At 36.5% G+C, this 20,141-nt stretch overlaps 3 protein-coding genes across 27 annotated transcripts in view; 1 reads left to right on the forward strand and 2 right to left on the reverse strand.

The window, feature by feature from the left end:
- Positions 1 to 18,123, forward strand: part of LOC147474068 (vacuolar protein sorting-associated protein 2 homolog 2-like) — a 45,087-nt gene extending 26,964 nt beyond the window's left edge. For 18 of the 25 annotated variants that reach the window (XM_086586713.1, XM_086586712.1, XM_086586711.1 and 15 more), the window contains 4 exons: positions 14,911 to 14,982; positions 15,447 to 15,665; positions 15,748 to 15,809; positions 17,811 to 18,074. In XM_086586713.1, coding sequence (XP_086442839.1) covers positions 14,911 to 14,982; positions 15,447 to 15,665; positions 15,748 to 15,809; positions 17,811 to 17,892 — 435 coding nt within the window. In that variant the 3' untranslated portion in view covers positions 17,893 to 18,074. Of the gene's footprint in view, positions 1 to 10,343; positions 10,878 to 10,964; positions 11,095 to 11,606; positions 11,794 to 12,644; positions 12,867 to 13,653; positions 13,754 to 14,519; positions 14,625 to 14,703; positions 14,776 to 14,910; positions 14,983 to 15,446; positions 15,666 to 15,747; positions 15,810 to 17,810 lie in introns of those variants that run through there. The other 7 variants (XM_086586729.1, XM_086586725.1, XM_086586727.1 and 4 more) reach the window with 7 other exon arrangements.
- LOC147474067 (uncharacterized) overlaps positions 1 to 20,141 on the reverse strand; it is a 77,417-nt gene that overhangs the window by 34,272 nt on the left and 23,004 nt on the right. The window lies entirely within an intron of this gene.
- Positions 1 to 20,141, reverse strand: part of LOC147474070 (uncharacterized) — a 110,255-nt gene that overhangs the window by 8,174 nt on the left and 81,940 nt on the right. The gene's annotated exons all lie outside the window — the stretch shown is intronic.

The following is a 20,141-nucleotide window of genomic DNA, read 5'->3' on the forward strand; positions in this document are numbered from 1 at the left end:
AATAACAAAAAAAAAATCGTTTTTCCTCCATAAAAACTGAAATTGACATCTGTCTCAAATTTCAGACTAAATTTTACAATTTTGACCTCTTTTATTAGTCCCAACTAAATAAGTAACTACCAAAAAAAAAAAAAAAAAACTACAAACTAAATCAGTTACCAAAAGAGTAGTGAGTTAATAAAAATAACTAAAATTCATCCGAAATCTACAAAAATCCAATTAAAAGTGAGATGAATTTCTGGGAGACCAAAACAATATGGAAAACATCAACTTCAAAAATTGAAAAAAGGTATGTTGATTACAACTAATTTTCAATACAACTTTAAAGAATTTAAAATCGATCTCCGATAATTTTGAATAATATGTTTAAGCTTTGTTTGATGTAATTCAAATTGTGAAATTGTGAAAGGACAAATGGTTTTTTTTTTATAAGAAAATTGTATTATTTGATTGCAATACATCTTGGAGCAATACACACGCCATTCATTGCACGATGAGTGGCCTCGATTGACGACACACCTAAAACCTGCACACACATGGGATTTTCAGTATTATTTATTTGTGGAAGAAATTGGCGATTCTAAAAATGAAATGGTAAAAAGGAGAAATAAGAAGTTTTAAAACAGTTAATACACCCAAAAAGTAACGTGTTGTTAAAATTGGAGTGGAATCAAAAGATAATATTGGTCTTTCTCTAGACAAAAAACACGCTAAAGAAAGTGTCTGGAGCCCAATTTCCTGTATTTGAAAAACGGAAATCTTTTTTTACAACGGGAATTCCTATCCTATTATAACGGGAATTATTCTCCTATTAAAACAAATTATAGCACTTCTAATTAAAGTGTAAATCCTTCTACTATTAAAACATAATCTCTCTCCCAATTGAAAAAACGGACTTTTAAAACTTAATTAAAAATAATTTGTTAAAAAATTAAAACGGGTTAGCGACTAAAACGGTAGTTCCAATTTTCTTAAAAAAATCTAAATGTTTTCAAAAGAGCCTGTGCGTATGCATGGGCCTACAAGCTAGCATATATATATACTAGCCTTGTACACGTGTTGCATTTTCTCAACATGGAGGGTCCCACCAATTGACCAAAAATACTAATTTAAGAGTGAATTTACCATTATAGCCCTATTTGTCCAACTTTCCACAAACATATTGGCCCACCAGTTTTGAAAACTGGCTTTAAAAACATTTAAAAGAATGAAACTACTGTTTTACCCTTCCAAAAAACAAAAAATATTTCTAAAAAACGTTAAACTACAGTTTTGCTCTTGGGACGTACACCAAAGTTATTGTTACTCAACCCCCCACATTTTTCTATATAGTAAAGATACGGGAGAGATAGAGCTACTCCTGAGCCACTTCATCTACGTACAAAACCATATCTCATCTTACCAGTTTAATTAAGGACTGATATTTTGTCGTAGATATGATCTCCCCACCATGAAATATATATATATATCAAATTTCATAATATAATGTTTTTTTTTATGGTAGGGACCTGTGGAAGCACGGGCACCTTAAATCATTTCATTAAATAATATAATACTTCTATTATTCCTCAACTCTATAAAACTCACTTTATTTAATTTCCTATTAGAAATAAATCTCTTACTATCAATGATTAATATGTATGGACACATGACAGTACACTATATATTAGACCCACATGCCCACATACAAAACTCTTCACATACTCTATTTTGTTAGATGACTTGTCCTGACTTGTCCTGACTTGACCTGACTTGACTCTTGATATGAGATATTATTTGAGACTTTGAAGTCTTGAAACGTGACTCTTGATATGAGATATTACTTGAGGGGGATGGTTATATGAACTCCACTTAAAGTTACTCCAAACAAACTCCACCACTAAATACAATGAATTTTAATTTTTGGTGGAGATGTTCTCTACATAATAGAGATTATCCTTCAAAAATCAATTCATTTGAAGATGTACAACCTCGTCAAATATCATTTATAATGTTTTGAAATTATCCAACTACCATATTTGTTTAATTTTGGTATAACTTTTGACAAGGTTAAACATATTCAATTAAGTTGATTTTTTGTGGGGGCGTTCTTCATCATATTATGTATATCTCCACAAAAAATTAGCTCTCAATTCATCTTATAAGTCCACTATTGGAAATAGAGTAACTTTGGAGTCACTATAAGGTGGAGTTAGTATAACCATCCCCTTACTTGAGACTTTGAAGTCTTGAAACGTGACTCTTGATATGAGATATTACTTGAGACTTTGAAGTCTTGAAACGTATAAGAGGTTATTAGGAATTTTGGAGTTCAGACTATTCAAACTTGACAATTGGTATCAAGAGGAAGGAAATAAGAATTGAAAGGTGAATCATTAGATGTCACATCCTACTATCAACATCACGTCCAATTTTTCCAAGTCCTGTGGAATTTGCAATTGTGTCTATATCAATCATTAGCACGACAATGAGTTATAATTTGATAGCCCACTTAGCCCGGCCCATTATAACCTCTTTTTTTTTTGGTAATTGGCCCATTATAGACCTACTCTCCTCACCTATGTTGCATGGACACCGACACGGACACTGACGTAGACGCAGACGCAGACACGACAACTTGACTGTAACTCAAAAAAATAGGACGCGGGAATTAAATAATATATATAATTTTATTTTATTTTAATAATTGAACATTACAATTTATAAACTAATTCATATATCATAAAATTCATAATTACTCAAAATAAACATCCACAAAATAAAACAAACATATTAATATAGTGTTTAATCAAATTTCTACTCTTAAGTCTTAACAAAACATTCCCCGTATATGATATATTCTAACCACTTGCCAACACAAACAGGAGATTCCAAATTCCCATGCTTCCGCTACTGTGGTCCTTTACAACTTACACTTACATTCTAAGAACAGTAGGATCACAATGGAGGTAGCACAATCACCTTGCATCCCCGCTCCTTCCATTCCAGGCATTGGCGGGCAGCAAAGCAAGTTCCATTTTGTATAGTTATTATTTTTTGCTTTGAAGCCCTTAATTTTGTTTCCCTTTAAACTTTCATTGATCAGGAAGCTAAAGTTGTTGCAGCGTTCAAAGCTCAAATTTAAAAGCTGCAGCAGGAGCATGACGAATTTCAGAGGATGGTTATTGTTATCCTTTCAGAGGATGGTTATATTCTAAGTTGACCCGTGTCTTAACCTGGTTTGACTGCGTCCCAAACGCGTCCTGACTTGCGTCTTGACCATGTTGACTGCGTTGGATGCACGTCCGACGCGGACACAACTCTTTCCCACATGCATCCGTGCTTTAGAGCTCCTCACCCAAAAACTAAAAGACATATTTTACAACCCCGAGTTATATCCACTAGCTGCCTTTTGTTCCGTTTTTAAGCATCAAATGAAGCAAATAATACGGTTAATGTCAAAATTGGATGTTGAATAAAAGATTAGGCCACACTAGGCCGTTGAATGTGGCAGACAAGTTTTATTCCAACTGCGGACGTGGCTCCCATAAAAAGCAAACGGTTTGTTACGTTTATACCCTTTCATTTTTTTTTCTCATTCTCTCTCGCCAATACTCTCTCCCACCTCTCTCTTTCTCTCTCTCTCTCTCTCTCTCTCTCTTTCTCACCAGTACTCTCTCCCACCTCTCTAATCTTTGAATTAAAAAAATAACTAAAAACAACAATTTAGTTTAATCCTCTCACTTTAACGCTTCTCTTTCGCAGATCGTCGAAAATTAATGTCATTTAAATGATATGTTGAGAATAGGAAAATTGCTCTTGTGAGTTACGAGAATGATTATGGATGCCTCGTTATTACCGGTGACGTTATCGATCATAATCGGGTATGTTTTCGATTGATTCATTGTTCAAAGAGATGAGACTAATACCCGATGGGCAGATATTTATAGGAGTATCTTTAGCATGAGGTGTCCTATTGATATTAATGAGGGGATATTGCACACTAAATCAATGAGCAAGGTCAACCATTTATATGTGTTTGTCGTGAACTTGTTGAGGAGTACAGGATGTTTTGATGAGGTCATGAAGTTCATCAAAAGGAGTACTCAAATAGCTAGAATGAGACAAATTTAACAGCATCACATAATGTCGTACAAGTGAGATACAATGTCTTACTATGATCATATTTAATGCAATTAAACGTGTCATTTAACAACACCATATAATGTCGTACTTGTGAGATACAATGTCTTACTATGATCATATTTAGTTCAGTTAAACGTGTATTTTCAAGTTATCCAAATACGAATTATTCAATAATTAAAGCCAACTTTTGGTGAAAAAGTCATGTAGATATGTGAACATTTGATGAGTACTAGATTATTGGAAAGAGGCCTGAAACAGTAGTGACAATAGGGATGAAAACCATATTAAGCGTGTATTTTCAGGTTATCCAAATACGAATTTAACAACACTAGACCTCTGGTATCATCACCCAAAGGTTTTACCGACTTTGCTAGTCAAAAAAAAAAAAAAAAAAAAAAAAAACCACATAATGTCGTACAAGTGAGCTACAATGTCTTACTATGATCATGTTTAGTTTACTTAAACATGTCATTTAATAACACCACATAATGTCGTACATGTGATATACAATGTCTTACTATGATCATATTTAGTTAAGTTAAACGTGTATTTTCAGGTTATCCAAATACGAATGTTACAGCACTACATAATGTCGTACATATGAGATACAATGTCTTCATATATAAATGTTGTGGAAGGGTATTACGGGTATTTCATACTATCATCAAGTGGGGGCCACGTCCAGAAGTGAAATAAATCTTGTCTGCCATATTCAACGGCCTACTCTGTCCTAATCATTAAGTCAACGTTCGATTCAGGAAATTACCCCAAATAATACACCACTTTGGGAGTTGAAGTTGGGAATGGTAATGTATATATATTTTGTTAGGAATATACAACTTAATTGTACTTACTCTTTACCAATTACCAACCCATACAAACCTTTTGTCTTGTACGTGTTTGTATTTCTTAGTTAAATCCGAGCCTAGTGTAGATACACTATGTCCTTAAAACAGATTTTTCCCCTCACGGTGCTTGAAGGTTGATGGGAAACTGTCTCCCAAGATAGAACGGATTTCCTTCTATAGAAAGCTATCATTTCAATTCTATAGAATCAGCGAACACAACATAGTATTTGACTAAGAACAGGGAGAGAAGAGAAAGATCAGAACTCTGTGTGATCTGGTGTGTCTTTCTCTCCAAATTCATCCACTATTTATAGGTGAGTGGTGCCTCTTGAAACAACACAATGACTCTTGGGAAAAAGTAAGCAACTCTTTGAAAAGTCACATGTTTTGAAAAAGACACGCCATTTTAAGCATAAAACACTTTGTTTGAACCCGGTGCCTATTTCGAAAGGTCACACCTTTTCGGCATGATGACGTTTTGAACCAACCGCACATTTCGAAAGGTCGCGACATTTTTCGGCATAATGCAATTTTTTGAACCGGTGCACCTTCGAAAAAAGGTTTTTCTCACTTTACGTATTGTTTATTTTCAGAAACCCATTTCATATCAATATGGGATAACTTGGGAGACAAATTACTCATTCATATCTCAAATGGATTTGAGCAAATCATTTTTCTAACAATCCCCCACATGAATGAAAATTTGGCTTCTTCTATCATAAACATCGGATTTTTGTTCTTTTACAAATGAAAAGATACCGCATCAGGTCAAGTAGCATGGGAGGCCTTGAACTTGCCTTAGTGAAAGACGATCAGATTTAATTTGACGATCATTAGACTTCAATAATGTCCTTGAACTGTCAGCCGTTTGTATAAACCTAGACAATCATCTTCACGCAGTACCTTCTCGAATATTGTTGGTTCTCACGTTTATGTTCATTTTGGCCTTGAACACTTCTTGGTTTCAGATAGTGCTTTTGAGACATTTGCCTTTAAAATTCTCATAGAAGCGGCCCCACTTCGCACTAACATAGGTGATTTCTATAAAGAGTATCATGCAATACTCCACTTGGATAACATAACTTTCCAAGATATAGTAAATCATTAAAAGCTTGACTTATCTTGGTTCTCGCAGCAGATATGCACTGTCTTATGTAAGAATGGGTTAGAATATAATATTACTCTCCAGTGCTAACTGAGTCACAAACATAATTCAGTTGGCCCATTGAACCTAGATCTTGGGATCTCCAATCAACTAGGTTGGTTTTTCCATTATGATGACTCTTTATTGATTATCTCAAAGGCTTTAAGCCCATTCCCCTTGATAATCTTTCTACTTGCTCTCTTGTTAAACCTTTTGTAAGTGGATCTGCAATGTTATCTTTTGACCTTACATAGTCGATTGAGATAACTCCATTTGAGAGCAATTGTCTAACGGTGTTATGTCTACGACGTATGTGTCAAGACTTCCCGTTATACATGCTACTCTGTGCTCTACCAATAGCAGATTAGGTCATCGGTGTATACACACCGCGGCTGGCAATGTTTAGCCCATTTGGAATATCCTCTAAGAAATTTGAAGCCACTCTGCTTTTCTCGGCCTTGTCCAATGCTATGAATTCGATTCCATAATGGACTTCGCTATGCACGTTTGTTTTGAGGATTTCCAAGAAACAGCTGCACCTCCAAGTTTAAAGACATATCCACTTGTGGACTTTGAGTCTTTAGTGTCGGATATCCAATTAGCATCGCAGCCATTCGGAATGGCCGGATATCTTGTATAGTGCAAACCAAAATTTCGAAAGTATACTTTAAGTATCCCAAAACTCTCAATATGGCAGTCCAATGATCTCTGCCAGGATTACTCGTATATTGACTTAGCTTGCTCACAGAGTATGCTAAGTCAGGCCTTGTATAGTTCATGACATACATTAAACTACCAAGTATACGAGAGTATTCTAGTTGAGATATGCTATCTCCAGTATTTTTGGCTAAATGAAGATTTACGTCAACTGGTGACCTTTTTGGTGTGATGTTATATTTCTTGAACTTGTCAAGAATCGTCTCAATGTAATGAGATTGTGATTGAACAAGTCCATCCTCCATCCTAGAGATCTTAATTCCTAGGATAACATCAGCGACACCTAAATCTTTCATGTCAAACTTACTAGACAACATTTGTTTGGTAAATTTTATGACACATCCCAAACAATGACACGTCCCTTTTGAGTGCTTTTGACATAGACACACTTGTCACACTCATTTATTTGAAACCGTTTGACAACATTGCATTGTCAAATTTCTCATGTCATTGCTTAGGTGCTTGCTTTAATCCATATAAAGATTTAACAAGCTTGCAAACTTTCCTTTCTTGTCCAGGAGCAATAAACCCTTCGGGTTGTTCCATGTATATTTCTTCATCTAATTCACCATTCAAGAATGCCGTCTTTACATCCATTTGATGTATCTCAAATCCATGTATTGATGCTATTGCTATTAGCATCCTTATGGAAGTTATTCTTGTAATTGGACAGTAAGTGTCAAAATAATCCAATCCTTCCTTTTGTCTAAAACCTTTGACCACAACTCTAGCTTTATACTTGTTGATTGATCCATTAGTCTTAAATTTCTTTGTGAGTATCCACTTATATCCCAAAGTCTTGGAACCTGGTGGTAAATCCACCAATTCCCATGTATGATTTTGCATTATGGATTCAATCTCGCTATTTATTGCTTCTTTCCAATAAGTAGCTTCTGGAGATGACATTGTCTCCTTGAACGTTTGAGGATTATTTTTCAACAAGTATGTTAGAAAATCAGGTCCAAAAGACGTTGACGTCCTTGACCTTTTGCTACGTCTAGGTTCCTCCTCAATTTCGCTTTGTGTAGGATGGTTACTAGTTGTAGCATCTAAAGTTCTCTTTGTTAAACTTGACTCTATACACATGTTATACGGAAACATCTTTTCAAAGAATGAAACATTCCTTGACTCTATAATTGTATTAACATGTATATCTTGAATCTCTGATTTATAAACTAGAAAACGATATGCACTACTATTGTTTGCATATCCAATGAATACACAATCAATAGTCTTGGGTCCTATCGTCACCTTTTTAGGTTTAGGGACTTCCACTTTAGCAAGACACCCCCATACTTTTAAGAATTCATAGAAAGTCTAATGACCTTTCCACAATTCGTATGGTGTTTTAAACGTCTTCTTGTTAGGAATCTTGTTGAGAATGTAATTGGTGCTTCCTCTTTCCCTTAGCACTTGATCCTTCCACAACATTGGCCTTTTCCACCATGGGATCCTTGCCCTTCTTCTCAGATAGGCGGTTATCTTCCTCTATCCTTAGATGGACAATCAATTCTTCAAGATTCATATATTTGCGTTTATGCTTAAGATAGTTCTTAAATTCCTTCTAAGATGGTGGTAATTTCTCAATCATAGCAGCCACTTGGAAAGATTCTCCTAGGGTCATTCCTTCAGCAATGACATCATGGAGGATTACTTGAAGTTCTTAGACTTAGCTTATGACGGTCTTACTATCCGTCATTTTGAAATCAAGAAATTTGCCAACTATGAATTTCTTCATGCCAGCATCTTCACTCTTGTATTTCTTGTCCAACGAATCCCAAAGTTCCTTAGCAGTCTTGAACATACTATACACATTATATAATGAGTCAACCAACCCACTAAGGACATAATTTCTACACAAAAAATCAGCATGAAACCAAGCATCCTTGGCCAAAACCTTCTCCTTGTCGGTTTCATCAGGGCTTACATTAGGAGCCTTATCCCACAGAAACCTTGCCAAGTTAAGGGTGGTCAGATAGAAGAGCATCTTCTGTTGCTAGCGCTTGAAATCAGTTCCATTGAACTTTTCAGGCTTCTCCCCATGAGGAACAGAATGAGGAACAGCAGTAGGAACAGTAATAACAGGTGTAACTGGTGGTGTTGCCATATTCTGAAATACAACCACACTTTGTTATTCCTTTAAATCAAAAAAGAAAAGAAAACAGAAACAAATTATGTTCGGTAAAGAAAAAGAAGAAAAAAATCTGTCTTAAGTTGTTAGGAATATACAACTTAATTGTACTTACTCTTTACCAATTACCAACCTATACAAACCTTTTGTCTTGTACGTGTTTGTATTTCTTAGTTAAATCCGAGCTTAGTGTAGATACACTATGTCCTTAAGACAAATTTTCCCCCTCACGGTGCTTGAAGGTTGATGGGAAACTGTCTCCCAAGATAGAACAGATTTCCTTCTATAGAAAGCTAGCACTTCAATTCTATAGAATCAGCGAACACAACATAGTATTTGACTAAAAACAGGGGGAGAAGAGAAAGATTATAATTCTGTGTGATCTGGTGTGTCTTTCTCTCCAAATTCATCCACTATTTATAGGTGAGTGGTGCCTTTTCGAAACAACACAGTGACTCTTGGAAAAAAGTAAGCAACTCTTTGAAAAGTCACATGTTTCGAAAAGACACCATTTCGGCATAAAACACTGTTTCGAACCAGTGCCTATCTATTTCGAAAGATCACACCTTTTCGACATGATGCATTTGTTTCAAACCAGTCATGACGAAAAAGGTCGCGACATTTTCGCATAATGCATTTTGAACCGGTGCACCCTTTCGAAAAAGTTTTTCTCACTTTACATATTGTTTCTTTTCAGAAACCCATTTCATATCAATATGGGATAACTTGGGAGACAAATTACTCATTCATATCTCAAATAGATTTGAGCAAATCATTTTTCTAACATATTTTTTTTATCAAATTCCATAATATAATGCTTCTATTATTCCTCAACTATATGACATCAAGTAATATTGTTAGTATAATTTTGTGGACGGCTATAACTATGCATGTATTATTAGACCAACTTTTGTTACTAGTGCCACACTGTCACTTAGAGAGATTTTAGTTTAACATTGTATAACTCCGGCTAAGACATGTAATTCGGCTCGAACGTTCTGTTGTGATAGTCTGGCTCAGATATGTAATTCGGAAAGTTTTGGCATTAAATGTTGAAGAAAATACAACTGCACTCGTTGATGATTTAGTATTTTAAACAAAAGAAATGAAAAAAAGAATACGAAGATGACATAAACATAAAAACTTGAATATTCAAACTATATTGTATACAATTTGCGAAAGTTGTGAAATAGATTAAATTTGATTTAAGTGTTTGGATTGCCTTTAATAATGAAATTATTAGAGGAATCAATTAAATTCGATTGCAATAAATAATTGATACATTTTCCGTGAGCGTAGCGAACTCTTGAAGTCGGTTTTAAAGCCCCTAAAATCCACTTCGTTGGTGTCTGTCTGTACCCCCCCAAAAAAACCTTTACCCTTTACAGAATCCTCCCTCCACATTTTCTCTCTTGAGGTTTGTCTCCAAAATGTTCGCTAATATACACTTCATTTTTGTCTGTTTGTATACCTCCCCCTCATTCTTTCTCTACTTTTTCACCATATCCAGCCTCTTCTCTTCTCTCTCTCTGTCTCAGTCTTCTCTCTTCTCCACCTCCGCTAAGCTCACACCCACGGCATAGCAGTAAATCTAGTTTATATCTGTGCGCTAAAAAAGCCTTTAACACCAAACAGATATCAATTTTAGGCCCTCTCAACCGGCTATGAGAAGCCCCTCGCAAACATGGCCCAAAAGCTTCGGAGGTTTTGTCCGGCCCACTCATAGCAGCAGGTAGCCAGAACTCAAAGTGCCACTCTCAAAGTTTGAAACCAGAATGAGAGGATGGCTTGTGAGCAACGTAAATACTCATGCAAGACAGCAAGTGAAACGCTAGAATGGATGAATGCAATTATCCATTTCCTTAAACCTCATAAACTTTTAATGGACTCTCACGTCGTTAATATCTTCAAGGTATGTACATTTCTTTTTCTATAGCTTATACACTCACATGTATTAATATCTCCACTTCTCTAACTTCTCTCTCATTCTACTTTACAGGATAGACTTTGGGAATCAATTGATAAAGAATGGATGGATTGCCTTCTTTTTGCAGATGTTACCTGATTTACATATGACTACGGTTAATGGGGTTCTTGCACAGGGCATGAATCTGAAGAAAAAACATGAAGTAGGCCATTTTTATTGTTATTGAGAGTATGCTTATTATGACTCATTACTCTGAGGTACCAATAAAGTAGAATAGTAGACTGAATTCCCTTTAACTCTAAGGACGCACTTAGCAATTTTTTACTTTTATAGTCAATCCTAGAATCATCTAGTCCTGCATGCTGGTTCACCAACTACAATGGTTTCTTAGATACCCTATTTTATAATTAAGAATAAAATTCCATTGGGATCTTTGGGTCAACTATTAAGGATTAAGACCCTTTCTATTCCAACTAACTGGCTGGTATGGGAAACAAATTAATACGTTACTTATTTACATTAAGTTGAGTGTTTATCACTGTGCAAAACAAATTTCTGCACCAAATTAGCCTCATCCAGTGTATTTCCTTCGCATTGGATTTTGGTGCAAGTAGGATATAATGCTCTTACTTCAGTGTTTGTTGGTTATTCCCTTGACATATATATACTAGTGCACTTTGAAGTCTAAAATGTTGGTTTCTCTTATTAACTCAGGACATTTTTGGACTGTGAAGAGATTAAAGCAGTGATAAGCATTGGTTGTTGTTACAACTTTTACTATCCGATGAAGGGTTTGAGAATGTCAGTTCTCAAAGGGGTTTTCCAATGAGTTGTGCTGATTTGGCTGGATTTTCATTGTGGAAAAGTGCACGCGATCTTGCTTGTCAGGTAACATTGACATGTAAGTTTCTTTGGTTGGTTGTAACATTGACATGTAAATCTTGCACCTGAAAGGGCTTAAGGTGCGAATCAGTTATTGTCTCACAAAAACATATGAGGAAACATGATACCAATTGGAAATCAACCAACCATAAAAGGTATGATTGCTTGTTTAAAAATACCGTATTTGTTTAAAGAAAACGCAAACCATTTTATAGTCAGAATTCTGAGGTATCACCTTAGTCATTCTTCCTCAATAATCAAGGGGATTCATCATGGCACAAATTTCACATCTGAGCATTGCATTGCAGTACATAAAACCCTAACAAATGACATCTGGTTTCAAAGGGAAAAACCAAGCAGAAGACACTAAATTTCAAGACTCTGCCCCTTGAGCAGAGGGGAGCAAGTAAAGCAAAGGAAAATATGAATTACCCATTCATGAATAATCAGAAATACGTAATGAGAAAATATCCTTTTCATCAATAATCAGAAATATGTGACATAAATATCTGAGTTGCTTTCCACAAATAAACAATCTTAACTATCTGAAGTTCTGTAATTAACAACATAAAATTTGCAATCAGTTACAAGTGTAATTTAGATTGGAATTTCACCAGTGACACAGATCTGAAGCTAATGAATAGCTCTATGAATGAAGTGTAGTATATTGCTCAGAATGTAGATAGATCTAATGTGTTTTAATGCCAATCTTGTATTTGTACTTCACTTTATTTATTTAACTGTTTCATTTTTCTGTCAAGGTATGAGCTCGGTAAGCCAGCCTGCTAACACTAAGCTCTCCACCAACAAAACTGTGAGAAGAATTCATGTCAGGGGAGGCAATGTTAAGTGGAGGGCTCTCAGATTGGACACTGGAAACTTCTCATGGGGCAGTGAGGCTGTCACTAGGAAGACCCGTCTTCTTGATGTGGTTTACAATGCCTCTAACAATGAGCTTGTTAGGACTCAAACTTTGGTGAAAGAGCCATCATTGAAGTAGACGCCGCACCATTTAGGCAGTGGTATCTTCAGCACTACGGGATAGAAATTGGCAGGAAGAAGAAATCTGCTGCCAAGAAGGAAGGTGCTGAGGTATAGTTTTTATCCTAGTTATTATGATGTCGTGGATTTTTGCTGATGACTATTTATACTGGATGACTACACCCTTAATACTTGGAAGATTACTTGTATTTGTAGTCACTGTTTTCTGTTCTTCTTGGCTTGTGGATATCTAGTGATAACGTTTTACCTAGGGAGATTGATTTCATACTAGAACATCTATTTGTATAGTTCGTAGAACAGCTGTATTATACTTCAGGAATGTCTTGTATTTTCTAGTCTTGAAATGTAGCTGTCGAATCTTTGCAGTACTTCTGTTTGAAATTTAGCAATGTCTGATCTTTTGTCAACTTGTGCATGCAATCTAGTTTTTCTCAGAATCTTTTGGGGCAAATAACCAGTAGAGAGAATGATGAGTGTTTGAGGAGTTGTCGATTTTTTTGTCTGATTTTATAAAATATTTTCAAATTGCAAGTGATAGATGTTTGCGGAATGTATTCCAGAAAATGAGCTCAGTGGGAAAAAGTCTTTTGACCGTTGTCTGTATTAAAGGTCCGATGAGTGGGATTTTTATGAGAGGGTTCAGTTAAACAGTTAGGGTTAGGCTGTGTTTTTGAAAGATGCTATTTGTATATCCGCCTCCCCTCTTGCTCCAACCTGCGTCTCATTCATTTGTCTCAATATGAGCACAGCCAAATCCCTTTTAGCGTTGCTTTTTATGTACCAGATTTATATGCGATGATCTCAATACTAGTCGTTAAACTAAGTAGTTGTGAGACCTAACAAGAGATGTTGCACTGTAATCTATCACATTTCTACAGAGTACTTCAGAAAAACCACAAAAAAACAGGTCTCTGTTGTGACAAGGGACTCTGAAGGCAACATTGCACGCGATCTTGCTTGTCAGGTAACATTGACATGTAAGTTTCTTTGGTTGGCTGTAACATTGACATGTAAATCTTGCACCTGAAAGGGCTTAAGGTGCGAATCAGTTGTTGTCTCACAAAAACATATGAGGCAACATGATACCAATTGGTAATCAACCATAGAAGGTATGATTATCCTTCAGTCCTGGTGATGATATCCTTCTAGCTAACTCGTAATAAGTAGATTAGTAGTTAAGGAAAGAAATAGAAGGATATGGCCAAAACCAAAACAATCAACTAGTGTTAGGGCTTGTGAATTGTGATGATGATGACAGTTGGTAATATTCTTGACAGTTAAACGTGACATTGTTCAACGCCACAATTGTTGTCAAAAGAAATTGACATTGTATTTTATTTTCTTTGTTAGAGTGCGGAGAGATGGAGACTTCTAAACAAAGTATAGATTTAGAAGAATCACACGTGAATGCGAGTAATGTGACTTGTAGTTAGTTTCAGATACTAGTATCAAATTGAGACTCAGTCCAACCTGGCTCAATTTGGAGTCAATTTTTGGTTGATTGTTGAGTAACCTACTGTAAATCTCATCCTATGTTTCGGATTGAATCCCGTATAATAGCCTACACGTTCTTAACCCTATATATGCTCTTCAGAAAGATGCAATTTGCGGATTTTTAAATCAGTTCAAGTCGGGATCAGTTTGGGCATGTGTTAATTTCATTGTGATGCGAGACCTAATTTGGGACCCTAGGTTCTGTATGGTGACTGAATGTCCTACGAATTAACCCTATGAATAATGCAGGCTGCCACTAGAATATTGGCTCGTCAACTTGTTCGACTACGTCAGCAGATTACTAATTTGCAAGGGAGCCGTGCACAGATTAGAGGCGTAGCAACTCACACTCAGGTCCAGACCTTGTTACTGACTTAAAACTATATGAAACTCTGCTGGTTTCTACGTCTCTAAATGCTGGTGTTTGTGGCAGGCAATGTATGCTAGTACTACAATTTCTACTGGAATGAAAGGTACTACAAAAGCAATGGTAACCATGAATAAAGTATGTGTTCTTGGTGGTAGTGGCAGTGGTAGTTGAGTTTGAAATCTCAATTGAACTACATATCTCAGTTTCTCAATTGTTTGAGTTTGTCTTTATGTTGCATATTTATCAATTTTATGTCTTGGCTTGTTTCAGCAAATGGCACCTGCAAAGCAAGCAAGAGTCATTAAAGAATTTCAGAAGGAGTCGTCACAAATGGACATGACTGTAAGATCCTCCTTTCCTGTCATGCACCATTTAAATGCTTCTAAGTCATGTATCATGTGGTTGTCCAAGTATTCCTTACATGAAACAGACATTTTACATATTATAAAATGTTCCAAAACGAGTCAGTACTTGGCAAATCACTGACAATGTTCAAAAGATAAAAGCTTTTATTGAGTTGTTTATATCTCGCCATAGCTTTGCTGAGCCACTTGGGGTTTCACAGAAATTTATGGCATTTAGTGCGTCTCTATCATGAAGATTTGGGCATAATTTTCTGATCTTAATTGTTGTTGACAGTCCAGAAAGCCGTTCCATAGTACCACCGTAGGATTTATTGGTGTCAAGCCATCCAGAAATCTTATAGGAGTTTGGGATTTCTGAGGATACTACAGAAATGTTGCCTTGTTATCAGGTTTTGTTAAGAAGTCATTGCATTGCTCTTTATTTATGATTTTTTTTTGCAGATTGAGATGCTATCAGAATCAATTGATGAAACTTTGGACAAAGATGAGGCAGAGGAGGAAACAGAAGAGCTCACCAACCAGGTTAGCAAATACCTAAGTAATCAGTCTTTTCAATATACTACAGTTACATTTAACAGAATACAACTGTTATCTTTATGTGGATTTTGCATGTTTTGTCTGTCGGTGCTTGACGAGATTGGTGTAGATATTGCTTCACAGGTTGGTCTTTCGATTGTTGATGACGTCTCTTGCAGGATTTGGCCATATTTGAATATTCCTAACTCATCGGTATAATTAACAGTTATCTTCAGCTCCTAAAGGTCGGATATCATCCAAGAAAGTTGAAAATGTTGTCCCGGCAAGGTAAGTTTCATCAAGCCATATATTTAACACCAATTGGGGACTTATTAACAATTGGAAAGTGCACTGCTCTAGTCTCTTCCAGATTAAGTATTTGGGATTGTCTTCCCCTCATTGAGAAAGTCACTGGAAGAATCACAAACTGGAAGAGTAATCATTTGTGTCATGCTGGCATACTACAACTCATCCAGTCCATCTTGTCATCTTTCCACTCTTATTAGGCAAGAACTTTCCTTTTGCCAAAAAGTGTTCTATTGCAGATTTCAAAGGTGTGCATTAAATTCTTATGGTGTGGCACTCAAATGGTAAACAAGGTGCATTAAACAAATAGAGCAAACTTACTCTATACAAAGCAGGAAGGAGGCCTAGGCATTGTTGATACCATTATATGGAATAGAGGTGCATTATGTGGTCTAGTTTTCAAGCTGGCAAGGAAGGAAAACAACATTTGGAACAAGTGGATTTGGAATGAGCAGATTAAAAGTAAATTTTTTTGGACTATGGATATTCCTTCTAATTGTTCTTGGTCTTGGAGATCTATTCTCAATCATAGAAAGTATGCTCAGAGATTCACAAGATACATTATAGCTAAAGGGTGTCAAACTTACATTTGGGATGACATTTGGTGTGATGATTCACCATTGCACACGAACTCTGCAGCAAGAACTCTTATCAATCTCCCTGATGATGCAAGAATTTTTGAGATAGTTGATCAAGGGAGATGGAATGACACCATCCGCAATCTACCTGAAGGACCTCTTAAGAACTCAATCTTGAGTACTGACATCTTTAATGAGCTCTCTGAAGATCAGATTATTTGGACTCCAACTACCTCAGGTGATTTCTCCTCTAAGTCGGCTTATGATGGTTTTAGAAGAACAAAGACTAAGGTGCCTTGGTACAGTCTAGTGTGGGGAAAATTAGTACTACCAAAGTTCTCCTTCAATGCATGGCAACTCTTTTCTGGGAGTCTCCCTACCCAAGACAAGTTAGTCTACAAAAGGTGCTGCCATCATCTTCTTGTTGTTTTTGCCAGGGCCATAAAGAAAACTCCAAATACCTTTTCTTTGATTGCCTATATTCTAAAGAAGTGTGGACTCGAGTTAAACTTCTATTGGTCTCAATGCAAATGTCTCTCACTCTAATAGAGAATGGTGTGATATTATGAACCTTTGTAGAGAAAACTCACCACCAGCAGAAATTTATAAGGTCTTTGTATGTGCAACTATTGGTTACATCTGGAAAGAAAGGAATAACAGGAGGTTCAATGGTGTATCTATGGTGGCTAAGGATGTAAGCCTTCTTCTCATGTATGAGATGAAGCAGTATATTGAAGTAAAGGTGGAAGGCATAAAGGATTTGATGGCTATCAGAATTCTAGCAGATAGAATTGGGTTAAAGTTTATATATAAGCAGAAACAAGTCACCCAATGTAACTGGATACCCCCTCCCCTATGAATGCTGAAAGGGTTGGTTATGGAGGGATAGGAAGAGATGCATAAGAAAATGTGGTGTTTGCTTTCTCTGGAGGTGGCTCTATTAAATCTGTGTTATACCAGGAAATAAAAGCAATTCATATAGGTTTTTCTATAAGCCTATCTATGAATATAACAAAGGTGGTAGTCAATTCTGACTCACTGAGAGCAATCCAAATCATGAAAGGTATTGAAGCTGCACCCTGGAACTGCTGGAACCTTGTCATGGCTATAAAAAGATACGCTACCAACATGGAAGTGATTTCTTTTGTGCATGTATTAAGAGAAGTGAATAGAGATACTGACTTTTTGGCTAAGTTATCAATGGATTGTAATGAGGAACATATATCTTTTTGTCCTCCTCTATGTAAATTTTAAAACCCTCTCTGAGTTAGTAGAGGAAGATGCAACTAGGCTTTACTTGAGAATCTAATATAGGTGGAGGTCTGTCTAACCTCAGCAACATTTCTAAAAAAAAAGAGTTGTATCTACTATCATGACGTATTTTAATTGATTGTGGAACATGCAGGTCTGGTTCTTCTGATGTTGAAGATCTTGAGAAGAGGTTGGCTTCGCTTTGTGGCATCGATCTGAACCATCAAGTATATTGAGTACAAGACGCCACATTTATGTAAAGTAAGTAAGAAATGAAGTGAGTGCATGAAGATGTGATAGTTTATTAGCTTTCACTACATACATTTATGTTATGTTTCTCTGTAAAATTTGAAGTGAACTGGGTGCGTGCCATAACCATTTATAGCAGTTGAAGTGAACTGAAGTAATTTTTTTTTTCTTCGTGTGATGAATAGTAGTAGAAGTAGCAACATTAATTAGAAAGAAAATGAGCTGAAATAATCACCGCGTTGATCACTCCTTCAACCTTCAGCGCTCTTTGGTGTAATTATGTAGGTTGTGATGTTTAATGAACAAGCTGCATTCGTCATTCAAGCTATGCCATAAGAAAATAAGAAAAGTTGCATTCCCTGATTAAATAATATACGTGACAACCGGTACTTGGAATGTCAAATTGCCAAGCTGTTCAAATATATTGGGTTACTTTGAACAAAATGGAAATATGAAGCTCAAGCATGCATCAATGAAATTGAACCACAATCCACGCCAATTGGGGTTGACATAGAGAACAATTACAAATCCCAGCAAACTTCTCTGCGAGTCTAGTTTGTCTGAGTGTCTCTGAAATGACTGGATCTTTTGAGGTGTTGCATTGCTGTTGCAGAGGTGGTCCACAAAGAGACGGGTTGCCCTCGTAACTAATACATTAAATGTGCTGAACTGCGCTTTATCTGGATCCCGACCAGATAAATTGTTGTAAGGCCACAATGAAGACCTCCAATGTGTTTATACCAATAAGCTCTGATGGAATCTGTCCACTTAATTTGTTGTGAGAAAGATACATGCTCTCTACTTGCTTTAGATCTGCCAAGCCTTTTGGAATTGATCCAGTCAACTGATTGTGCAACAAGTTCAGAGCACGGATTGCAACTAGAGCTCGTATTTCATGCGGTATGTCACCCGTGAATTCGTTGCATGACAAGTCCATTCCAGCCATGTAATTAAGAATGTCACCCCTATAAGAATCAGACCTACTTTTTGTCACGAAGTCGACTTCTTCTTGTTCTTGGTATTGAACAGGTATATCAAAAAAGTACTTGCTTCCATCAAAATGACTCGGGTAATACGTTTCTGCGCCATAAATAGTTTGTATTTTACCACCAAATGTATGTTCAACACTTCCCTTCTTTCCAAATGTGATGTTGCTGAAGCACGGAGGTATTGGTCTAATAACTATCTTATTAGACCACTCAAATGATTTCCTTTCAAAAGAATAATTCTCAGATTCGAAAGTAAGGCAAGCCAAGAGGGGATGCTACCAGATAAGTTGTTATGCTTAAGGTCTAATGTCACTAAGTTTGGGCTTTTGAGTAACGCCTCTGGCATTACTTGGAAATGCATATATTGCAAGGATGTCAAGTTCAGACAAGAAGGTATGGGTCCTGAAAGGTTGTTTTGAGAAAGGTCTAAAAAAACTAAATTAACTAAGTTGCAGAACTCTAATGGAATGGGACCATCAAAGGAATTATTGCCCAGAACAAGTGTCTCTAACCTTGTCAAGTTACCTATCCAAGTAGGAATTTCACCCGATATAAGGTTTCGGCTTAGGTCCAATGTCACTAGTCGAGATAATACAGACGGAGTAAGATTTGGGATATTTCCAGTGAATTGATTATCATTGAGACGTAGAGTCAACAACGAAATGTTAAAAAGTTTAGGTGATATTTGACCATCTAGTCTATTATTTGATAGTATCAATGCTTCTAAATTACTACTCATGGCCAAACTCTCTGGTATTTCTCCTGAGAAGTTATTATTCGACAAATCTAAAATCCATAACTCTTTTATGTTACCCAGCGAGCTTGGAATTCTACCTTCTAATCTATTTTTAGACAAATTTAGAATCGACAGGCTTGGAAATATGTTACCGATATTTGTTGGAAGTTTTCCTAGAATTTGATTGTTAGAGACTAGGGTATGCCCGTGCCTACGACCCGTGAGACCTCAACGCGCCTGCCGTGCTACCCCGACAACTCGTTGTGCCTTCCTTCAAAGGCAGTATCGTCTTGCAGCGTGTCTTGAACGAAACAACATCGTCGTGCCGCCGGTATGAGGCAACCGCGCCCGACGCGAAACAACTAAAATCCTCATCGTCAGCCGGCGCGAAAGGTGTATATCGTCTTGCGTAAAACAACTTCGTCGGCGCAAGCCAGCCCAATTGCCCATTATCCATAAACCCAATAACATCAATTGGGTTAGCCAATTATCGCGAGCACCGTACGTCAAA

Source organism: Coptis chinensis, unplaced genomic scaffold (genome assembly GCF_015680905.1).
Source record: "Coptis chinensis isolate HL-2020 unplaced genomic scaffold, ASM1568090v1 utg136_pilon_pilon, whole genome shotgun sequence".
Lineage (NCBI taxonomy): Eukaryota > Viridiplantae > Streptophyta > Magnoliopsida > Ranunculales > Ranunculaceae > Coptis > Coptis chinensis.